Genomic DNA, 22451 nt, shown 5'->3' on the forward strand with positions numbered 1-22451 from the left:
AAGGAGACGTAATCGGCATACGTGAAACAATACCTTCCGCCTTGGCGGCACCAATCATCGTAACCCCGGACCGCATTTATGCATTTTCATACTCAACTCGACTCTCATCCCCATCAGCGTGCGCTTGTGATGTCTCTCTACTGATGGCTCTCTTATCGCTCACATTTCAAGCCATAGCCATTTGACCGGCGAGGTTGACGCTCGGTATCCCCGAGCCAACTCCCTGATGGCGCCCTCGTTCGCCGATGCCTGGAAGTCAGTGCCTCTTTCCCTTGGTTCCGATTGAATTGCATCTAACCAGCCGCGTGTGATATAGGACTGCGATCGAAGCCGAGAACGAGCTTCTGCAATGCTTCTCGCAGGAGCGGCGCACATTCGACGAATTCGAACATTTTCTCTCCAAGTCAGTGGCGCCCTAGCCCCGCGCGCATGCCGCTCCGGCTGACCTTTTGGCACACAGGTTTCGCTCTCCTTCTCAAAATGCAATCCTCCTTGACTTCCATGCTGCCCGCGCAGCTGATGTCGAGGGTCGCCTTTGGGATGCGCATTTGAAAGTGAACAATCGGTTTCGCAAGCAGCTGCTTCCCGTGAGTAACCCCACCGAAACTCTTTGTTAGGGTGGCTTAGCTGACTTTATTCTTATGTTGAATAGTTTCGCGAAGAGCACGGTAAGAAGAAACCAGTTGAGCGACGGAAGCTAGAACGCCATTACCTCGATTTCATCAAGTCAAGCCAGCGATTCTACCGCGGATTCATCCAGCATTTGTCGTCGCGCTTTGGAGGAATTGCTGAGTTGGAGAGCGTTGCGCGCAAATTCAATTTCGAGAGTAAGGCAGCAAGCTATATGCGCGTGGTCAATTTGACACGCTGACCCGCGATCCTTTCTAGATTTGTCCGGCCAACCTCCGATCAAGCCCTCCGGTGACCTGCGCAAGCTTATCCTTCAGTCGTGTCACGCAACGCTCATTCGGCTAGGAGACCTTTCCCGCTACCGTGAATCAGAACTCGTCAGCAAAGATCGTAACTGGGGGCCTGCCATTGGCTATTATGACTTGGCCTCGGTCATCAACCCGGCTTCGGGTGCATCTCAGAATCAGTTGGCGATCATTGCCCTCGCAGATGGAAATCATCTTCGCGCTACCTACCACCTGTACCGAGCTCTTTCGGCTCAGGAACCTCATCCTACGGCGAAAAGAAATCTGGAGATAGAACTCCGAAAGATTATGAGCGCCTGGGCCAAACGAGAGCTGATCCGCCCTGAAGATGCTGGTATCCCCGGGAAAGCGTTAACTCCATGGTTTCTCTACCTGCATGCCAAGTGTTACAAAGGAACGGACTTCCCAGAGCACGATGACCTGGAAAGTGAAGTCCTAAGTCAGTTGGCAATTGAGATCAGAGAACGGTCACTAGAAGGTACCCTTCAAAAGTTTTGTCTCATCAATATTGCGGCTGAGGAGTGTGCTAAAGCTCGATCCATTGGTAAGTGTTCGCCAGAATCCTCGTCCATGCATCTACTCACCCATCACTCAGAAGAATCTGTGTCGGAGGCATGCGTGTTTTTCCAACGAATCAATGTAAAGACGTTTTTCACCTTGCTGCAAATACTCCTGGTCGAATTAGAACGGACTGCTTCTTTCGAAGATTCGAATAGCAAAGACGTGCCCGTCCCCGACAAAATCTCCGTGGTTGCTCGCCGCATCTTGCCCGCACTTCGTCACTACAGCTCGTGGCTACTTACAAACAGTCAGTCTCTCGTTGACCAGAAAGAGGAGAAAGATTCGTCTCTCTCGATCCAAATCAAAGAGTTCTGGAAGATTTATGCTGGTACGCTGAGCTTGCTCGCATCCTCCTTCGACGTTGTAAGCCTTCCAGAGGTCGATTACCTCTTGGAAGAAGATGAAGAAAGCCTTGGTTTTGCACCTCTCGATCAGGAAGCCACTTGTCGTCGATACGTCGGAGGCGGTGATCAGCCAAAGCCCCGAATGCATGACCTTGGGGTGGAGAGAAGTCACCCCAACATGGAAATGCTCTATCGAATCCGTGAATTTGTGATTGATGGGCTTGACTTGGTCGTGAGAGGAGTATGTGATAAGCACTTGAGACCCCACAAACAGAGCAAATAGCTGACTTTCTACAGAAAATCCCGGTCGCTCTCGTGGACAATGAGGACAAGAAGACATTCATCTATCAGGAAGAGGACTTCCCCCCGCAGTTCTATTCCAGTCCTCATGGTCGGCAGCATGCACTCTCGACTACAAGCATTGAGCGCGAGGATATTCCACAGCCCGCTCAACCCTACCCTGCCACAGAAGCTCAAAGTCTGTTCGACGGTTCCCAGTCGGCATCAGCCTCCATGTCCGCCAACATGCATCAGATCGTCGAAGGGGTTGAGCGACTTGTTGACTCGGACACCTATGACAATCCACCTAACGACCAATTCCCATACATGAACCAAGTCGGGGAGATGCAAACACCCACCCACGTCTCTCCCAATGTCAATGCTTATCCATTCCGCGAGGAGAGAACCTCTCCGCCAGCCGGCACTCCAATGGCCCCCCCGCCCGGGCTCGGCGCGCCAGTCATTACCGCGGCGGACGCACTCAGAGCGGGATTGGCTCAATCATACACTCCACGGCCCTCTATCCCAAGCCTTCCTAGCATTTGGAACCCAACGGCAGATACCGCCTCCCCACGCACACCCCCGGGATTCGGTCCGCAACCTAGTCAACAAGTCCCGATGTATGCTGATCCCCAGTATTCAAACTCAATGGACGTGGGGTCAATGCCCACCCCATGGACATCATCCAATCCTCCCGTCCCAAACACCTGGGATCAGAATCGACCTTTCGGTGCATTCGAACTCCCACCTCAGCCAATGTCCAGCAGCCTGTCAACTTCGTGGGCCAACGACGCCTTCATCGCCAGCAGCTACGCCGGCGCAACTCCCTACAGCTCCGGGATGCCAGGACGCAAGCCCACCCAGCTCGGAACAATCGGCCAAACCCCACCCTGCGGACAAGGAGGCTGATTCGAATCCAAGCTCTCGATTTTTTTTAGTTCTTCTAACCTGTGCATATGCATAACAACACCACACTACTAGCCGGGCGCAAGCTGTCTCAAACTCCCGCTCAACTGGGATGTCCAGCTACACCCTGACATGTACTGTGTTTTCTTTTGTCTGAGCATGGCCGCCACTGTGTACTGTGAAATGCGTTGAGCTCTAGACACATCGGACCTACTCTGACACGCATTGCACACTTGCAACCAGATAAGATTGTACTACGCTAGCCAGTGCAGAATCCAGCCTGCACTGGTGAGATTTGGTGGGTACTTTCGATGCCTTTTCCTAAGGGAATCCTTGCTCTCCTCGTGACAGTTTGTCTGGGCGCGTTCAACACGTGCATGAATACGAGGAGATGGGACGGCAATTTCTCTCTGGGAAGACGCTTGTTTCGTTTCTGTTTTTCTGCCTTTTCTACGTTTCATGCTACATGGCCTGGGACCCTGTTCTTTCTGATCTGTCCTGGCCTTGTGTTTTTCGTTCGTGGGCATCAAGTATGCGCCACATGGCTACGGTGATATTGAAGAGGATGGATATGGAGACTGCAAGCTTGGGTTCTGTTGTTCCCTTGGCACTATTGTGTGGTTAGGCAGTGAAATATCAATCTTCTAACTAGTTGTGTACAGATATTCTCTAGTAGTGTACAGATGAATAATGTAGAAGTAGAGTGCCCTAGTATGTTCATTTGTCACGTCTAAATGTCAAGACGAACATGATAGGAATCTCGACATAGTATGTTTCATTTGATCTTTCAGACAGTACGTTGAAGTCATGAGTTTCGATAAAAAGAAAAATTGGGTATAGAGGGTTGAATCATCCAAAGTCAAGTGGTGCTCATCCGGTTGTTAGAACTGGACTGCTGCACAGAGATTTCCATAAGTTGGAAGATGTGTTGAAGGTTGGTAGTCTATGCTTTTGTTCGTAGCCTAAATTAGAATTGCTTAAGAGCGAGAGTAGGTCTGCTTGGGGGAAGGGTAGCTGCAGTTGGAGGTTAATTATTATTCCTGGGTTGGATTGCTTTGGGGAACTTACGAAGGTCCAAGCTCCTGGATGCTCTTGCTGGCGAGCCACTGGCCCATATCGACGCTGTCATCGAGGGACTTGCCCGCGACAACACCGGCGCAGAAACCACCGGCAAAGGCATCACTAGATGAGACAAATGTCAGCGTAACTATCATGAGGTTGCTCGAGGATTTCACTTACCCGGCACCGTTGGTGTCATTGATGGCGTCCTTGGAGATCTCGTGGACCTGGTACTTCTTCACCTCGACCTCACCGGAAGCAGAGCCGGTGGCGACGATGGTGGGGAGGGTACCCTGGGTGACAATGGCCACACGGGGACGCTGAGTGTTCTTCTTGGGCAGCTGAGCGAGCTTCTTGGCGATCTCAGTGATGTCCTCGGTGTTCCACTGGTGGGACTCGGCGTAGGCAATAGCCTCAGTCTCATTGCAGAAGGTGTAGTCGGTGTAGGGCAGGACGCTGTCAAGCTGGTCCTTGAAGAACTGGGGAATGAAAGGAGCAGAGAGAGACAACATGAAGATCTGTGATAGACGATGATGTTAGCACAGACACGGGCCTGATGCGCCAAAATCCAGATCACATACCTTGTTCTTGGCGGCAGCCTCCTCACCGAGGGCAAGGATGGCGGGCACACACACAGTCAGGTGGTAGCCACCGACGTAGTAGACCTGAGCCTTCTCGACCAGAGACCAGACCTCGGGCTGCTTGAGGTGGTCAAGCTTGTACTCGTTGGCGGCAGCAAGGTGGGTGCACATGCTGCGGTCGTGGCCGGTGATGACAACACCACACTTACCAGTGGGCTGGGCCTCGTCGACACGGTACTCAGTGTGGACACCGGCCTCCTCGCAGGTCTTCTTGAGGATATCACCGAACTTGTCCTTACCGATACAACCGATGTAGACAACGGACTGCTCGGGGAGCATGTACTGGAAACATCGTCAATATCAATGCTGGAGCCCACAAATGAGGTTCTAAAGACACACCTGGGCACCACGAGCGGTGTTCTGAGCGGCACCACCGGGGATCAGCTTGGCATCGCGGGCAAGCAGATCCTCGTAGATACCCATGTGCTTGTCCTCAGCGAGGATAGCATCATTGGGCTTCAGGCCATACTTGTCCAGGAGAGCAGCATCGCTACAGATGGTGTTAGTATCCAAATTACTCTTTACAATTCAAGTTCAATCATACCCACGAGCCTGGATGTCTGTTGTAAGCATGTTAGCATTGTTTTATAACAAGTTTGCCCGGATGGTGATTCACATACCGAGGAGAGGGTTCTCCAGACACAAAAGAGGGTAACCTTGAGCAGCAGCCATTGTGATATAATTGATGAATTTGGTAATGAATCGAAGTAGAAAGGTGGGAGAAGGTGAGAATATGGAGGGGCAGGCAGAAAAAGGCGGCGTATCCCCACGGGCCATCGGTTACGGCCGAACGTAGGAGGCCATTGCTTCTGTTCAAGCTACGTGAATGCATTAAAGCTGCACATCCACCAAAATGGCCGGCTACGCTATGGAAATACCGGAGCTCATTCAGACTGCCAGCATCAATCACAACCCTGACCCTGCTCATGACATCAACCCAGCCACGGCAGCTTCAGAGAAACAACCCGTCGTGGCAAGCCCAGACTCCGATACAAACAGCATTGCCTCCGACCTTGTCGACGAAAGTCGATTCATTCGGCCTGTTCATCGACGTCAGAATCTTCCTCCTCTTCCAGATTTGCGCTTTGAACAGAGCTACTTGGCGAGCATTAAGGATGCTCAGACATGGGGTCGAGTGGCGTGGATCACTACCAGGGACCAGGTATGCGGAGCTGCTGTCTTAGATTCTCAGTCGTAAAATGGTGTACAATTCCTCGCTAACACACCTCTTTTTCTGCTGTTAGGTGCTTCTACCTTTGATCCAAGGAACCGTCTGGACTCTCGCGCTCTCAGGCTGGCGCTTCTGGAACCGCAGTGCTTCGCTCAGCGGCCACACCCTCGGCAGTCGTATACGCAGATGGTGGTATGAAGTGAACAATTGGCATCTCCCACAATTGGGTACGACCAGGTCTCCTGGACTAGCATCGCAGATGGAAGATGTGAGTGCCCCTCCGTAATCGCTATTGAGTACTTGTCTGATCTCGACCAGAAGTGGAAACGCTGACGATTAGAGGAGTTCTTGAAGTCTTATGCGACTCAATTCGCCAACGCAGGCTCTAGCTGAGGTCATATCTGCGCTGGATGTGATTCGTCGGTACTTTGATTCAGGTGTCAATTGACTGCTGCTGTACACTTTATTGCTTGCATTTCTGGCGTTTGCGCTGCTGGAGGCGTCTGCTGTTATTGATTCCCATTTGAATTTTCTATATCCCTTGAGTATAGTAAGAGATCTTGTATAAGATTCATCGCAGGTCCCCGATTACTACAAAATGAACTGTGTGATGGTAACTCTATCCCATTCTCTCACATGCCGGCTCGATATCGTGTGCCAATAACACCTACGGCTTGATCGAAGAACAATTTCAACCGAGGAAAACTTTCTAGCGACGGTTTGTAAATGTACATTCCTGGTCCCTTTCTAACCTGAGCAAACTAAGAGCAATGGAAATCACAGTCAGCGTCAGCTGCTTCACGACCGGCTCCCGCCATTGGGATTAACATGCTGACTGGCCTGCAGCGCCTCAGTGTTCCCATTCACAGGTGCTTGGACTGTAGCCAGTGACGCCTGTGGGATGACAACTTGGGGCTTGGGGAAAATATCACCACTCAGTGCTTGGCCTGCAGCCAGCGACGCCTGTGGGATGACCACTTGGGGCTTTGGTAGAGAATCAGACCACACAGACACAGCAGGAGTGGCCTGAGTTGGCACCGGGGGTACCAAAGATGAAGTCACAGTCGGAGCCTGTTGCACGTCGGAGTTTGACTGAGGGAAAGTTGTTGGTGGCACTTGGGCAGATGAGGCTGCGGCGGTTTCTCCTGCATCCTTCATTTCAACGTCGGCCTCCGCAGGAGGTGTTTGCGGAGGTGCTTTGTCAACCTGATCTCCGGAGTTGGTAGGTGCATCTCCTTTCCCATATCGAAGCTGTACAACTAGGCTTTCTGGTTCCTCGTTGCCGGTTGACTCATCTGGGCTTGCTTCTTTCTCTTCATTGTCACCCTCGAAGTCATTTTCCAGATCGTCGTCAACTCCTTGCCATTCGTTGCCGCTCTCATCCCCGACTGAATGTACTTCAGATGAATCGTCCAAATCATCGGGATTATAACCGGAGTATCCATTTGGATAAATCGAAGTACGAGCTCTCTGCGGCCTGGTTACTTCTTCTTCTTCCTCGTCATCGAAGACTTCAACATCACGTTGTCCGGTCAGCAGAGCCTCGCCGTAAAGGCCCCCGGCACGAGATCGGATCTGCCTCCCACTTGCCGTGAATCGAGGCCGTCTAGACTCGGTGGCACCTTCGGTCGAAGCCGCATTCCTGGTCGAGCGACGAGTAGCGGGCTCCTCGTCCGAGTCCTCATCCTCCGAGTATGTGTACTTCAGTTTCTTGCCGCGTGTTCGGCCTTCATACATGGAGAATCCAGGATCCGGACGACTGAATGCGGCCTTTCTTGCTAGGCGATAGTCACGGCGTCTCCGTTTCTAATGAAAGTTTAGTAAGATCCAGATGACTCTCTGAATAGCACATTACCTCTTCTGATGCCTCAAATCGAGGAATAGCTGCGCGAATCTTTTCACTGAGCCTTTTGGCGTTTGTTCCTTTCTCAGTCTCAAGTTTCTCGGCGACTGCTTCGAGTTCGGGAATACTGCCTGCGACGCTCCGCCAGGTGTTGTGCTTGAGCGCTGGATTGCTTTCGCGGTAGAGCCGGAAATGTGTATCATCGTGCCCTTCAATAAGCCAAAACCGACGTTTTAGGCTATCACGACCCCAAGGCTGGACAGATAATGGCTGGTTAAGGTCGTCATCGTGGCGTGCCTGCTTGTAAGATTCTTTGATCTTCGCCTGAACAGCTTCAGACGATGAAAGTGACCATATTATCAAGATTCTCAGTAAACGGATCTATAACTCAATTAGTCAGGATGTAGAACTGGCTGCGTTGACGAGTGTCAGAAGCTTACCCGTTCCACAGGAGTCATGGTCGCAAAGCTCCGACCCCCGTGCAGGGGGTTCTTGCCCTCCCATTCTTTCGGCCACTGCGACTGATGTGTATGGATTGCTTCTTCGAGAGGACGCGTATAGTGGTTTCGTCTGTTTATTGTAACATATTGTGTCAGCAACCAGTTAACAATTGATGACGAGTCAAAAGTGCACATCTTCAAGCACTCCGCACGGCATCGGGCATCGGGTGGCGAACATACTCAACCTCTTTCTTGCGATTCAGTAGAAGCCCAAGCAATGCGCATAGGACTCTTTCAACGCATTCTCCGGGGGGAGTTTCCTCGACTCCCTTCTCGATATCTTGTGGACCGTAGTGTGGCACGCTTCGGGGGAACACTTCGTGAAAACGCGCGCGGAACGCGACGATGAACTAAGGATCGCGACAAGTCAGTAAGCATGTTTTCTTGTGCGTCGAACGCGTCATAGACAGTCCGTCGAACAAACAGCGCGCAGAATTCAAATCTAGGACAGACTCACTGCAATGTCCGGGTTGTCGGCCAGAGTCTCTTCGTGTGGTGGTGAAGGCTCCCGCTTCGGCGGCGGCGTCTCGGACTCCTTCTTGAAATACTTTGCGATACCAGTCGGCTGATCAATCGTCTTAGAAGCTTCATCATCCGTCGGCGGTGCCGACGACAATGAGGAAAGTTCTGAATCTGACGGCATGGTATGGTGGAGGTGATGGGATAGGTGTTGAAGGAAGAAGTTGCGCGCGATCGAGCGTCACATCTGCTCCGAGGTAGGTTGCGCCCGAAGGGCGACTATCCCACGGTCCTGACACAACTGCTACGTTTGTTCGTACTCTCTTTTACAGGGGTTCTTGCAGTTTTCTAAGGCATCATAGATCAGAGCAATAGGATAGATGAAAATGGGTATATTTCTATATAGCAAGCCTCGCTGGAGAAAGCTGGAATGGTATTGATGGAGCACTATCAGACGTGTGCACAAGAGCAATTGCATAGGAAGGCCATATATAGCCTAGGGATACCTTCGCAGGTGGGGTGCGATTGGCTAGAATGACTGATGTCGTTGTCCTCGTGTCCGATGTACGCAGCGTACGGGATAAGCTTTGCCACCTGGGACAGTGATCGATCCATGTCTGCAATGCTTTGATAAGGGAGGGGAGCATTGGAAGAATGCGTCAAGCCCGTTGTTTCTGTAACGTTACATAACGACGGTTTTGCCGGCTCAAGGCTCTGAAAGGACATGAAATGCGCAGAGGGATTTGACTGCAGGTTCAAGGCCAAGAAAGATAACAACGCTCAAAGTCGGGCTCTTGTCGGTCACATGATGGATGACATAATTGCCATCCTAAAATGGAAATTTCCAGGGCTTGCACTTGAATACGCTCTTCGGCCTGCAACACGTAATATATGGCACTTTGGGGTGATAAAGTATTTCAGTGTAATTACTCTCATTGTTTAAAGCAGTTTATTCCCACAAATTTATCCGAATCAACTTTGTAAAGACCTGAAAATCACCTGTGTCGTTGTTCCCCAAATTCAAGTTCAACGTAAGCGACTATGCGCTATACCCGATTGGGTTAGGTTAGCGACCGCACCCTAAAGCCCACACAAGTCCCCGTGTCCGATGATTTCTCAACTCGTCAACGACAAGCCAATCTTCAATTCGAGGTACGACTTACCACTTCCCACGACAACTTCGTCCGGCTTCAATACTAACATAGATTTATTGTCTAGCCAGTCGCCATGGGTCGTGTCATCCGCAACCAGAGGAAGGGCCGTGGCTCCATTTTCAGTGAGTGCGATCGCAAATCATCCCAACACGAAATTTTGAAACTGCGGACCACGAGCAGCGAGGAGGAAATCAATTGGGAGAACACACAAAATTCGGAAGGAGATTCGGAATGCTGATATGGAATTTTTCTCTACTTTACAGCGGCCAACACCCGCCTGAACAAGGCCCCTGCCCAGTTCCGGACCCTCGACTACGCTGAGGCTCACGGTTACACCCGTGGTGTCGTCAAGGAGATCATCCACGATGCCGGCCGTGGTGCTCCCCTCGCCAAGGTCCAGTTCCGTCACCCCTACAAGTTCAAGATGATCACCGAGACCTTCATCGCCAACGAGGGCATGTACACCGGCCAGTTCATCTACGCCGGAAAGAACGCCGGTCTGACCGTCGGCAACATTCTGCCCCTCGGCTCCATGCCCGAGGGTACCGTCGTTACCAACGTCGAGGAGAAGGCTGGTGACCGTGGTGCGCTCGGCCGTACCTCCGGTAACTACGTTACCGTCATTGGCCACAACCCCGAGGACGGCAAGACCCGTGTCAAGCTGCCCTCCGGTGCCAAGAAGGTCATCAAGAACACTGCCCGCGGTATGGTTGGTATCGTTGCCGGTGGTGGCCGTACCGACAAGCCTTTGCTCAAGGCCGGTCGCGCCAAGCACAAGTTCGCTGTCAAGCGCAACTCTTGGCCCAAGACTCGTGGTGTTGCCATGAACCCCGTCGATCACGTAAGTTTTCGTCCACACACAGGCCAGATGGCATCCAGGAACGCAATCTCTGACAATCTTCTCTACAGCCTCACGGTGGTGGTAACCACCAGCACATCGGTAAGGCCTCGACCATCTCCCGCTACGCTACCCAGGGTCAAAAGGCCGGTCTCATTGCCGCCCGCAGAACTGGTCTGCTCCGCGGTACCCAGAAGACCAAGGATTAAGTGTGCTTTTTCTTGGAGTTTTTCTTGTGACGGGTCGAAAATGGAATTCTGCTATGAGACAAATGTACCTAGGCGACTGCGGATAAGCGTCTCATGCGCCCTTAGCGAATTGAGGTTGTGGTCACCATCCTTTTCTTTATCGAACGAACCAAAGGGTGATGGAATGGGGTCTGGGGTTGGCCTCGAGAGGGCAGAACGAAATCAAAAAGTCCTTCGGGACTGTGGAATGATACACCTTTCAAATCTTCACATGTTCGTCCATCACCCTCGTAGATCTTAGCTATGGTCTGGTATTCTGCAGGCGTATGGTATCTTAGTGGATTATTCCTCATCGCAGCCAGCCGCAGGCGAGTACGGTGTATCTTGTTGGCACTCCCTTGACACCAACATTCACTCTACGGCACCCATTACAGCCTCGCATGTCTCCCAGCAATGCAATACGGCCAAACGCACGAATATGTGGGATTATGACTCGATCCCTCGTCAGCTTCAGGTGGTATCACGTAGAAATGTTAGGTCTTTACTCCGTCCATGTATGGTGTGCAATCAGTTCGCTATCTCGAAAGTATACCTACGACGTAGTGTTTCTGGTCGATACCTACGAGCAACTACTACACGGTGTGTATGTTGATGGCTACGGGCATTGGACGGAGCCAGTTGACGCGGGAAGCTCAATGTTGACCTGCCCGAGCATAGCTGCATAATATATTTTCATTGGGACATTGGCATCCGTCTGCCCATGCCCATGGGGTAACACCAACATGAACACTTCAATATGTATCATGTATGATCTGCAACCATTAGATCCTCGATCACTACTGCATAAGGCGAGTTATCTCGGGTGAACAATGTTGTACTGTGTAAAAGGTCCATCTCTCTGACCCCCACCAAAGTGGTCCGTGGATGGCGAAGACGCTGATTGGCCAGTTTGAGATCATTCATCAAGATCCCCAACTTCCCGCGCGGGCCTTTACACCGACTCTGCATTCGAAGAACCTCCATGGCCGTTCTAAAACTGAAGACACCAATGGGTGCAAGACCTCTCGAATATGCCAGGGATGTCTAAGCCCCAAAGGATCTCGCGACTCAGCGCAAACACCGCAACGGACACAGAACGGTGGCAAGCAATCACTACCCGCGACATCACAGCCAACGCCTTCGTCTATGCCGTACTCACCACAAAGATATACTGCCGCCCCTCGTGTCCAGCACGACTAGCCCGCCGCGCGAACGTCCTCTTCTACGACACCCCGTCGCAAGCCGAGGAAGCAGGCTTCCGGCCTTGCAAGCGCTGTCGGCCGCATTCGGGTCAGACGGCGGCTCAAAATAATCCTCAAACAGCCGTGGTTGAGAAAGCATGCGAGTCAGTCAGAAACATCCTATCAGCAGGGCTGAAACCGAAGCCAAGAGATCTGGCAGCGCAGGCGGGCTTGACGTCCAGTCATTTCCACCGTGTGTTTAAGAAACATGTGGGCGTTACGCCCGGTCAATATATCGATCGACTTGTGCAGGACAAATCGTGTTCGCCGGTTTCGTTGGCCTCTGATGCTTGTTTTGGAGGTGAAACAGTATGCCTGTGCTCTGAGGAAGGGAAGGAGATTCTAGATCATGGTAAAACAAGTGAGGAGGCGGCTTGGCCGCCGGTGGCTGGGGCTGCTTCCCCGGGGTGGATGGAAGGTGCCTGGAATGAGTTCGATGCGCTGCTGGCGTCAGAGCAGGGACAAATGTTGGAGCCTGGGGGGTTATTTGTTGAGCCTCAGTTGCTGGTGAGGTCCAGTGGTGATGTTTCGATGGGACTCTGTGAGTCTGACATGATCGGTCCTGAATGGATGAATGGATGAATACAGTACTGTGTACTGTATACAGTCTTTTAGTGTGTCCGCCAATCATATAGTTTAATAGCAGAACAATGGCAATGTACGGATAGTGGCATTTGAATCCGGATAGGATTACCATTCTAGAAGCAATAAACGTTGGTTGGCATTGCGGCGATGCAACCCACTTGGCCACGCTATCGTATCCACTGGAATGAAGCAACTGAAACGGCGTTGAAACCACATTTCAAGCCATAAGCGCTCCGTGCACAAGAGCAGCCTGAGCCACGGCCTATTTTATTACAATATACGATATACAGATTACGAAAATCATTCATTTTCTGGATTAATTCGCTCTCAATTGATATTTTCAAGTAATATTGAACTGGATAAATACACCTGGACCTTGTTCCTCAAGAGTGGCAAGTAAGATAATTATAGTAATTTAGAATTCGAATGTTTTGGGTCCTCCAATGGGTAGTGACGGGTTGCTCCACTGACCCACTAATCCGGGCTGTATCTTTCCAAGGTTAACGCCTGTCGCATTTACAGTATCCCCCTGGTCTCGGTTTATTTACCTCTGTACGAACATTGAAAATGACACTACTGAGACTGTGTCTTGGATGGAAATTGTATTGAAAATGACATCGATCTAGATTAATGCCATTGAGACACAAAGAAACGATTGGAACATCACACCCCTCCTTCTCCACTGATTGACAAGATCGACAAAACTGCATGCATATGAAATAAAAGCGCATTTGGGGTAAATTCCAGAAACTTTGTGGCGGATGGTCGAGATGTAAACGTGCCTTACCCATTCAATCATAATTGCGTGCCAGGGATGATTTAATTTATCCTCCCCAACCTCTTCCCCTCCTCCCCTCCCGTCTCTTCCAGTCTTTACCTTGTCCTAGACCTCTCTAGTCGGACATTCCAGTCGCTTGAATTCAATCGTCTATTTTGCCTCGCTCATTACCGTAACTTCACACTGTCGCTGGCTTCGATTATTCTTCCACCCCTATCATCCCGACTCAGTCGCATCCAACATGAATGTCAACAAGAGGATCGGCCGATTCAAACAATGGGCTGGAGAGCGCATGGGCGGCGAGGCCAAAACCTGTCTCTCCGATGATTTCAAGGCAATGGAGACAGAGATGGCTGTGCGACATGAAGGTAGGAAGTTACAGTGATTCGCGGTTGCTGTTCAACCATGCTGATTCAAGCCCTCTTATTCTAGGCGTTGATCGCATTCATAAATCCATGACCTCTTATGTGAAGGCCATCTCGAAACGCAATGAGGGAGACGACAAAGAGAAAACCCTCCCGATTGCTCATTTGGGAAGCAGCATGGTTAGCCACGGTGAAGACTTCGACGCAAACTCGGAATACGGGCAGTGCCTGATCAGTGAGTCTTAACGACACATGTGGGGGGAGGTGTCATGTCGCTAACTCTGCGAGCAGTGTTTGGGCGCACCGAGGAGCGCATCGCGCGCATCCAAGAGAGTTACATAGCACAGGCGACCTCAAGCTGGCTTGAGTCCCTTGAACGATCCCTGACTCAGTTGAAGGACCTTCAGGTATGCTTTGGCCTTGCGATCATTGGAGACCGGTGGCTGTATACTAACTTGTATTACAGCATGCTCGCAAGAAGCTTGATAGCCGACGGCTGGCATACGATACTTCTCTTTCGAAAATGGAGAAGGCTAAGAAGGAGGACTTCCGCGTGGAGGAAGAACTACGCTCCCAGAAGGTGAAGTATGAGGAAGCCAGTGACGATGTGTTGCGCCGCATGCAGGACATCAAAGAAGCCGAAAGCGAGAATGTCATGGATATGGAGACGTTCTTGGATGCCCAGCTTGAATACCATGAACGATCTCGCGAGGCGCTTTTGCAGCTCAAGAGCGAATGGGTTGGGTAAGCATTGACTTGACTAGCTATACCACAGGTGTGAAGCTAATACAAATTAGGTCCAGCCAAGGACACGCTCCTCCCCGTCGTCCAATCCGTGCGCGTTCCAACACCGCCCACTCATATCAGGACCGGTATGACCCACTGCAGGAAGAGTTGATCCACGCCACGGAAGCTCGACCTCCCATTCGATCTGCGAAAACCGTGATGCCGCACGCGGATACATCCTCGCGAGACAGCTATGCGAATGTCAATGGAGCCTCACGGCCAGTTCTCAACAGAGTTCCCACGTTTGAGGGTCCTGCTCAATTGCGACAAGAGCAATTGCCTGCTGCATCTCAGTGGATTCAGCAGCGAACTACCAGCGAGAATCTGGCTGGGTTTGGACGTCGAAGCAGCACACAAGTTGGCAGTGGTCGCATCTCTGCTGACCCCTACGCCGATTCAGAAGAAGTCAGCTCTTATGGGCGCTCTAGTCCCGAGCGGATGTTCAGCGGCAGATCTATATCCCCAGCAACATCCCACGACAGTGTAGCGTCCAGGAGACCCAGCGCAACCAACTTGAACAGCATCGGGTCAAAGAAGGCTCCTCCTCCACCTCCGCCTTCCCGTGCAAAGAAGCCCCCTCCACCGCCACCGCCCATGAAGCGATCCCTTCTTACTGCACCAACTGTTTGACGGATCTCTGAGAGTGCATTGTGCGTCTGTTCTTAATCTTTGAGCATGGCGTTTCGGAGTTTGCGATGTTTACGATCAGTCGGGGTGGTGGTATCTTTCTTATCATTCTGTCACTAATATCCCGAGTCTGACTGAGACTGTCCGGTCTTTTCCTTGGGTTTGTGCTCTGGTCTATCATGGGAGGTCTCTCGCAAAGTAGGAGGACGGGGACGTGGATACGCTTGTCTCCTGGTGCATTAACTAGGAATTCATTCTGTTTCTAGTGTTAGTTAGGGGATTGTTAATCGCACCTCCCATTTGGCTAATCTCACCTCCCATGCCTGAATTTTCAGGTTTGGTACCTAGATATCACAGGGCGTGCCTTGCTGGCATTATCTTTTCTGCCAGACTAATTTGGATTCTGGTTTACGTATCCGTAGTTGTAGTTAGTTAGCTGAATGTGGGCCATTATCAAAGAGGATTACCCCTCATATCTATTGGCATCTCTTTCCTGAGCCTAGACGTCTTGAAATGCGTCGGTCAAGGGGACCGAAATTAGCCTCACGAATTCGACCGAAGTTATGACTGTACCAGTCCACTGCATGTTTATCTGGACACAGGTCGAGGACATCGTTGTCAACTTCTAGGTACCCTGCCATCAGAGATAGCCAAGACCTCAGTGATTCGTCCCACGCAGAAAAGCCAGGAAAACCAGCGTCTGTTTCTTCGTCGATTGCAGCCTTAACAAAGCTTTCCACTAGTGCCTGTTCCAGTGGATAGCACAGACTGCCGTAACTTTGAAACCGCGTTGTTTGTATCTCCTATTCTGGTCGAAGAGCGAGGTATATCTTGTTCGAAAACATGCGCAAAGGAGTTCGGAATCACGTACACCTGCAAGGATTTTCTGCTGGATCACCCTGTGGATAATCAAATAGTGCACAAGACCGGTCCAAGCGTTTGTAGCCAGCATTTATTTCTTCCAAAAGCTGCTGTGGGTTTGGATGGTCTTCCATAATTTCGGGAGGAGGGTCGCGTTTTGGAACGCTTCGGCCGAATCCTGCGCTCTCAAGCTTTTCAATAGCGTCTGCGTAGTCATCGTCTTGCACCACAATCATGGGAGCCTACAGTGATGGGTATGTCGTTAGCAGGGAAAAAAGACGATTCAGATTTGCTACTCGAGGTACAGTTTACCCCAAAGGCAATGGGGACCCCAAGATACCACATGGCGAGCGCTCCCCAAGGAATCACAGCTAGAGGTTGAAGTGTGTTGACAAGACTCATAGAGAGCCTGTCAGGCTCGGTCTGTCTCGGGCGCCTAAACATAGCTGTAGTGGGAAGCCCGATTTTGTCTGGTCTCTTTCGAGCGTATGCGACGCTTTCCGCAAGTGCCAAGACAAGTAAGAAGTTGCAGAATTAAGAGTAGACTTGGAAATTGAAACCAGGTTGTCAGCCTGCGTTCCGATAGTTGTCTATCGCGTAGTTATCTCGGAGATAAATGATCTTCCGTTCCGTGATCTGGTGGTTGGTCTTGGTAGTAGGCGGTCAAAAGGCGGCTGGACGTCCAAAGTTACGGGTGGAAAGGCAGCCGTTTCTGGCCTCAAAAGCGGTCATTTTCGGCGTCAAACCCACAGGTCCTCATATTTTACTTGTAAAGTAATTTAGCAATGAGAATAAACACTGGCAATTACTCGGCCAAGGATATAACCATCCCTCACCTCTCCCACAGTGTACTCCTTCCCAAATTGGTACGGTACCAGAGCTGCGAGGCCCAGGCCATATTTGAGCACGGACAGATCACGTGACTTGCTGACTGTCGTCCCGTGCGAAAAACTCCTTGCCAGGCTGTTGCCAGTCCTTTGCTCTGAGCACCCAGATTTCCCCGAGCCTGTCGCGCAACTCCGTCCCCTCCCCATCTCCATTTCCATCCATCCACTTTTTGAACGCGCCATCTCAACGCGTCTTCACCTTGGGTTCCCTCCCCACCCTGCCTTAACCCTAAAAACTTGCCTTTTTTACTCGCTTTCTTTGACTCCCTTATCCCTGAAAGTAACCGCGCCCCATCACATCGGAAGCTCCGACCACGCCCCCCCAAACACCACGCCTCCCATCGCCAAGCATCCTATACAGTCGCACTTTGGTCGCATACACGCCAACTGGGCCCATACTACTATTGCTGCCCCTCCATTTTGACCACGGCTGTCTCTCCTCTTGCTTGCGCGACTGGCGAATTGAGACCAGGTGGAGATTGCGGCTTCTGACCTAAAACCCGCGTCCATTCTCAACGCCATTGTCCGCCTCGACTTACTTAGCTGGCTCATGAATTAAAAGAATATACGCGTCGTAATGGCTTCCTTACACCAAGCGCCCAATATGGCGCCTGGCAATCTGCCGAATCTCACGCCGCAAAATGTCCAGGAAATCCTCACGGTGAGTTTGTCGCATCACAACAATATACACAGCCACCCATCAATTGTTCAATTCCCTCTATCGCTCTGTCCGCATCACTGCCATCCGATTCTTGACTCTAACCTTGTCGCAGAAATATCGGCAGATGCAAGAGCAAGGCGTCCGCTCTGATGACCCGGAGTTTCTCAAAGCCCAGAGCGTACTCATCGCTATCCAAAGACAGCAAGCTTTCCAAAAGAAGCAGCGCTTTGCTCAACAGCAGCAACAACAGCAGCAGGCGAATGGAGCTACGCCCGAGGCTGCCAATGGTTCTCATGGTAAGTCCTATATTGCCCCATTCCATGAGCGAAACCCCAAGCCCCAAGTCCGCTTACAGGGCTAATGTGACTCCCCAACAGGCCGCACCCCTTCAGCTTCCTCAGCTGCCACCCCTAGCGCTCCCGCTGCTGCCTCTGCAGCAGCCCAGAACCAGAAAAATGCCACTGTCGCCAGTGGTTTCGAACCAGAGCAGCTAGCAACCCTCCGCAACCAAATCTTGGCTTTCAAGATGCTATCCAAGAATCTCCCCATTCCCCCGCGTGTCCAAGAACAGCTTTTCCAAAACTCAAAGAAGTCCCTGCCACCTACACCCACGGACACTGTTGCCGCAGCCGAAAAGATCGTTGAGGCTGCGAATGACAGCTCTGGTAGCCAGGCTCCGGAGAGCTCAGAAGCTGAAGTCTTGACTCGGGAGTGGTATGACAATCTCCAATCCCCATACGACTCGCTGTCCAAGACCATCAGCTACACTGACCACGCCAATCGTGCAAACCGTGTGCGCATCCCCGCTCTTTTGCCCCCTGGTATCGACTTGGAGCAGATGCGTGCCGATCGTGAGATGATATTGTACAACAAAATCACCGCCCGTAAAGCAGAGCTTGCTCGACTTCCCGCCAACCTTGGTGTCTGGGATACCAGCAAGAGTGACGCGCCGACATACGATGACTCCCTCAAGCTGAAAGCCCTGATCGAGTATAAATCGCTTAATCTTTTGGCCAAACAACGACAGTACCGCAAGCAACTCCAAGGCGAGATGTTCCACTACAGCAACCTTGGCATGACAGCCAATCGCTCTAGTCACCGTCGCATGAAGAAGCAGTCTCTGCGCGAAGCTCGCATCACGGAGAAACTTGAGAAGCAGCAGCGTGACGCCCGCGAATCTCGAGAGAAGAAGAAGCAGTACGATCAGCTGCAGGCTATCATCAACCACAGCGTTGAGCTTGCCAATGCCACTACCCAGCAACGCGCCCGCTCGCAGAAGCTGGGTCGCATGATGATATCACACCACCAGCACATGGAGCGCGAAGAGCAAAGACGCGTGGAGCGAACCGCCAAGCAACGTCTGCAGGCTCTGAAGGCGAACGACGAGGAGACATATTTGAAACTTCTCGGACAGGCCAAGGATTCTCGTATCTCTCATCTTCTCAAGCAGACCGATAATTTCCTCAAACAACTTGCCGCATCAGTCAAGGAACAGCAGCGTAACTTGGCGAATCGGTATGGTGAGGCGCATGACCTCGACGACGAGTCTGACGAAGAGATCGCCGACAGCGAGAATGAGGGAGACAGCAGCACCGCCACTGGAAAGAAGAAGGTTGATTACTATGCTGTCGCACATCGGATCAACGAAGAAGTTACCTCGCAGCCTGCTATGCTCCAGGGAGGTACCCTTAAAGAGTATCAGATCAAGGGTTTGCAATGGATGATCTCTCTGTACAACAACAACCTGAACGGTATCTTGGCCGACGAGATGGGTCTGGGAAAGACTATCCAAACAATCAGTTTGATCACGCATATCATCGAAAAGAAGAAAAACAATGGGCCGTTCTTGGTCATTGTTCCACTCTCCACACTTACCAATTGGAACAACGAGTTTGACAAGTGGGCCCCTGGAGTGAACAAAGTGGTCTACAAGGGCCCACCCAACGCCCGAAAGCAGCAGCAACAACAGATTCGGTGGGGCAACTTCCAGGTTCTTCTTACCACCTATGAGTACATCATCAAGGATCGTCCGATTTTGAGCAAAATCAAGTGGACCCACATGATCGTTGACGAAGGTCATCGCATGAAGAACACTCAGTCTAAACTCAGCAGCACTCTCTCCACCTATTACACCAGTCGCTACCGTCTGATTTTGACTGGTACTCCCTTGCAAAATAACTTGCCCGAATTGTGGGCTCTTCTCAACTTCGTGCTGCCAAACATTTTCAAGTCTGTCAAGTCCTTTGACGAATGGTTCAACACTCCTTTCGCGAATACTGGTGGTCAAGATCGCATGGACCTGAGCGAAGAAGAGCAGCTTCTTGTCATTCGTCGTCTTCACAAGGTTCTCCGGCCATTCTTGCTGAGACGTCTGAAGAAGGACGTCGAGAAGGATCTGCCTGACAAGCAGGAGCGGGTCATCAAGTGCCGATTCTCTGCTTTGCAGGCTAAATTGTACAAGCAACTTGTCACTCACAACAAAATGGCTGTTACCGATGGCAAGGGTGGTAAGACCGGAATGCGTGGTCTGAGCAACATGCTTATGCAGCTGCGAAAACTCTGCAACCATCCTTTCGTCTTCGAACCTGTTGAGGACCAAATGAATCCCAGCCGCATGTCTAACGACCTTCTCTGGCGTACGGCAGGAAAGTTCGAGCTGCTTGATCGTATCTTGCCGAAGTTCCGTGCCACTGGCCACAGAGTCCTGATGTTCTTCCAGATGACCCAAATTATGAACATTATGGAGGATTTCCTTCGCCTTCGAGGGCTGAAGTATCTCCGTCTGGACGGATCAACCAAGTCTGATGACCGGTCGGATCTCTTGAAACAGTTCAATGCCCCTGGATCTGAATACTTCTGCTTCTTGCTTTCTACCCGTGCAGGTGGTCTTGGTCTTAACCTGCAGACGGCAGATACTGTCATTATTTACGACTCAGATTGGAACCCTCACCAGGATTTGCAAGCCCAGGATCGTGCCCATCGTATTGGTCAGAAGAACGAGGTCAGGATTCTGCGACTTATCAGCTCCAACTCGGTTGAAGAGAAGATTCTTGAGCGTGCACAGTTCAAGCTGGACATGGATGGAAAGGTTATCCAGGCCGGAAAGTTCGACAACAAGTCCACCAACGAGGAGCGAGATGCACTTCTGCGAACTCTTTTGGATTCCGCGGAGGCCGCGGAACAGATTGGCGATCACGACGAAATGGACGACGACGAACTCAATGAAATCATGGCCCGTTCCGAGGAAGAAATTCCTATCTTCCAGGAGATCGATAGACAGCGAATTGCCACCGATCAGTATGGGCCTGGCCACCGCTATCCTCGACTTATGTGTGAAGAAGAATTGCCTGATATTTACATGCAAGAGGACAACCCTGTCACCGAGGAAGTTGAAATCGAAGTCACTGGCCGTGGTGCTCGTGAGCGCAAGGTGACCAAGTACGATGATGGTCTCACCGAAGAGCAGTGGTTGATGGCAGTGGACGCCGAGGATGACACTATTGAGGACGCTATCCGACGCAAGGAAGCTCGCGTTGAGCGCCGCAGGTCTAACAAGCTTGGGCGCGATATGGATGAATCTTCACCTGAGCCTGATTTGGACGAAGACGAGACGCCACAAAAACAAAAACGCCGTCGTGGGCCTCCCCCCAAACGCAAGGCCGAGGAGGTTGCAGAGGAAACGCCACAGCCTAAGCGCAAGAGAGGCCGGCAGCCTAAGATTCCGGATACTCTTAACCCGACCGACCGGGCCAATTTGAATCGCATTGTCGAAAGCGTCACCCAGACGCTGATGGACATGGAGGTTGAGGTGGCGCCAGAGGGTTCTGATAGCGACGAGGGGGGCCCCATCTTCCGTTCTGTTATTGAGCCATTCGTGAAGCCGCCGTCACGCTCTGCCTATCCCGACTACTACGTCATCATTCAGAATCCCATTGCTATGGAGGGGATTCAAAAGAAGATCAAGCGGTCCGATTACCAGAGTCTGAAGGAGTTCCGCGACGACATCCACTTGCTTTGCCAGAATGCTCGTACTTACAACGAGGATGGTAGTGTGTTGTTCCAGGATGCCAACGACATTGAGGTGACTTCCAAATACCTTAGTTATTCAACCTTTATACTAACAGCATGATAGGCCAAGTGCTTGTCTGAACTGCGCCGATTGACCGAAGACCACCCTGAACTCGCTAACTTCGAAACCCCGCCGGCCGGAGATGGTTCGACCGGGTTTACTTCCGGTGTTGACACTCCACTCACTGCTGGCACCCCCGGCCAGCCCAAGCTGAAGCTCACATTTAACAACCCCAATCGGGACAGCCCTTCCAACGGAGCTGAGTACGGTCTTGGAGAGTGATTTGCTGAACATCGTGGGCCTTGACTACCTAATTCAAGTTCCTCGCGCTTCATTCGGCTGTGCCTTCCCTTTTTCATGCCGCATGTGCCCTTTTTCTTCTCATGTGTAATCCGACAATACTCTTTTATAGTTCTGTGCCATCTAGGAACGGCGTTTTTTCCATGGATGTTTGTTTTGAGACTGGGGATGGAAGTGAGGAGGTTGGCGCTGTATTGTTCCCAGCGATTGTTTTCTCGTCTTGACTGAATGGATAACATTTGGACAAGGCCGTGTATTTGATAAGTATGTACCTGCAATTGAGGAGCATTCCATTTCTTAGACAGATTCATTGGTAATTTCACAATTCCACTGTTTTCGAGCCCAACTTGGACGATCCGTGACGATCCGAATAG

General features: G+C 51.3%; 8 protein-coding genes across 8 annotated transcripts; 6 read left to right on the forward strand and 2 right to left on the reverse strand.

The window, feature by feature from the left end:
• Positions 1–226: 226 nt before the first annotated feature.
• On the forward strand, positions 227–3028 carry N7515_000874 (uncharacterized protein; the record flags this gene model as incomplete). Its single annotated transcript, XM_056661618.1, has 6 exons — positions 227–255; positions 317–403; positions 461–587; positions 653–827; positions 889–2081; positions 2138–3028. 6 exons carry the CDS (start codon positions 227–229, stop codon positions 3026–3028), a joined length of 2502 nt encoding a protein of 833 aa, XP_056526784.1.
• A 974-nt stretch (positions 3029–4002) lies between these two features.
• Positions 4003–5405, reverse strand: N7515_000875 (adenosine kinase; the record flags this gene model as incomplete). Its single annotated transcript, XM_056661619.1, has 7 exons — positions 5346–5405; positions 5270–5285; positions 5065–5215; positions 4666–5007; positions 4265–4602; positions 4094–4207; positions 4003–4039 (listed from the first exon to the last, which is right to left on the reverse strand). Exons 1-7 carry the CDS (start codon positions 5395–5397, stop codon positions 4003–4005), a joined length of 1050 nt encoding a protein of 349 aa, XP_056526785.1. The 5' UTR covers positions 5398–5405.
• Positions 5406–5578: 173 nt separating this feature from the next.
• Positions 5579–6289, forward strand: N7515_000876 (DUF1770 domain-containing protein; the record flags this gene model as incomplete). The annotated part of the gene is made up of 3 exons (XM_056661620.1): positions 5579–5887; positions 5970–6164; positions 6239–6289. 3 exons carry the CDS (start codon positions 5579–5581, stop codon positions 6287–6289), a joined length of 555 nt encoding a protein of 184 aa, XP_056526786.1.
• Positions 6290–6694: 405 nt separating this feature from the next.
• Positions 6695–8882, reverse strand: N7515_000877 (uncharacterized protein; the record flags this gene model as incomplete). The annotated part of the gene is made up of 5 exons (XM_056661621.1): positions 6695–7702; positions 7752–8120; positions 8180–8309; positions 8420–8589; positions 8697–8882. The coding sequence occupies 5 exons, from the start codon at positions 8880–8882 to the stop codon at positions 6695–6697; spliced, it is 1863 nt and encodes a 620-aa protein (XP_056526787.1).
• A 1029-nt stretch (positions 8883–9911) lies between these two features.
• N7515_000878 (60S ribosomal protein uL2) lies at positions 9912–11027 on the forward strand. The gene is made up of 3 exons (XM_056661622.1): positions 9912–9974; positions 10116–10693; positions 10762–11027. The coding sequence occupies exons 1-3, from the start codon at positions 9926–9928 to the stop codon at positions 10897–10899; spliced, it is 765 nt and encodes a 254-aa protein (XP_056526788.1). The 5' UTR covers positions 9912–9925; the 3' UTR covers positions 10900–11027.
• A 921-nt stretch (positions 11028–11948) lies between these two features.
• Positions 11949–12740, forward strand: mpt (putative DNA repair and transcription factor Ada; the record flags this gene model as incomplete). The annotated part of the gene is made up of 1 exon (XM_056661623.1): positions 11949–12740. One exon carries the CDS (start codon positions 11949–11951, stop codon positions 12738–12740), a length of 792 nt encoding a protein of 263 aa, XP_056526789.1.
• Positions 12741–13762: 1022 nt separating this feature from the next.
• N7515_000880 (uncharacterized protein) lies at positions 13763–17471 on the forward strand (the record flags this gene model as incomplete). Its single annotated transcript, XM_056661624.1, is given in 8 exon segments — positions 13763–13889; positions 13954–14121; positions 14178–14293; positions 14353–14625; positions 14690–14758; positions 14775–15077; positions 15101–15296; positions 17008–17471. 8 exon segments carry the CDS (start codon positions 13763–13765, stop codon positions 17469–17471), a joined length of 1716 nt encoding a protein of 571 aa, XP_056526790.1.
• Positions 17472–17624: 153 nt separating this feature from the next.
• N7515_000881 (putative RSC complex subunit (Sth1)) lies at positions 17625–22059 on the forward strand (the record flags this gene model as incomplete). Its single annotated transcript, XM_056661625.1, has 4 exons — positions 17625–17708; positions 17821–18004; positions 18086–21789; positions 21841–22059. 4 exons carry the CDS (start codon positions 17625–17627, stop codon positions 22057–22059), a joined length of 4191 nt encoding a protein of 1396 aa, XP_056526791.1.
• Between the last annotated feature and the right edge of the window lie 392 nt (positions 22060–22451).

Source organism: Penicillium bovifimosum, assembly GCF_028826915.1.
Source record: "Penicillium bovifimosum strain IBT 22155 chromosome Unknown utg000001l_segment0_segment0, whole genome shotgun sequence".
In the NCBI taxonomy this organism is placed as follows: domain Eukaryota; kingdom Fungi; phylum Ascomycota; class Eurotiomycetes; order Eurotiales; family Aspergillaceae; genus Penicillium; species Penicillium bovifimosum.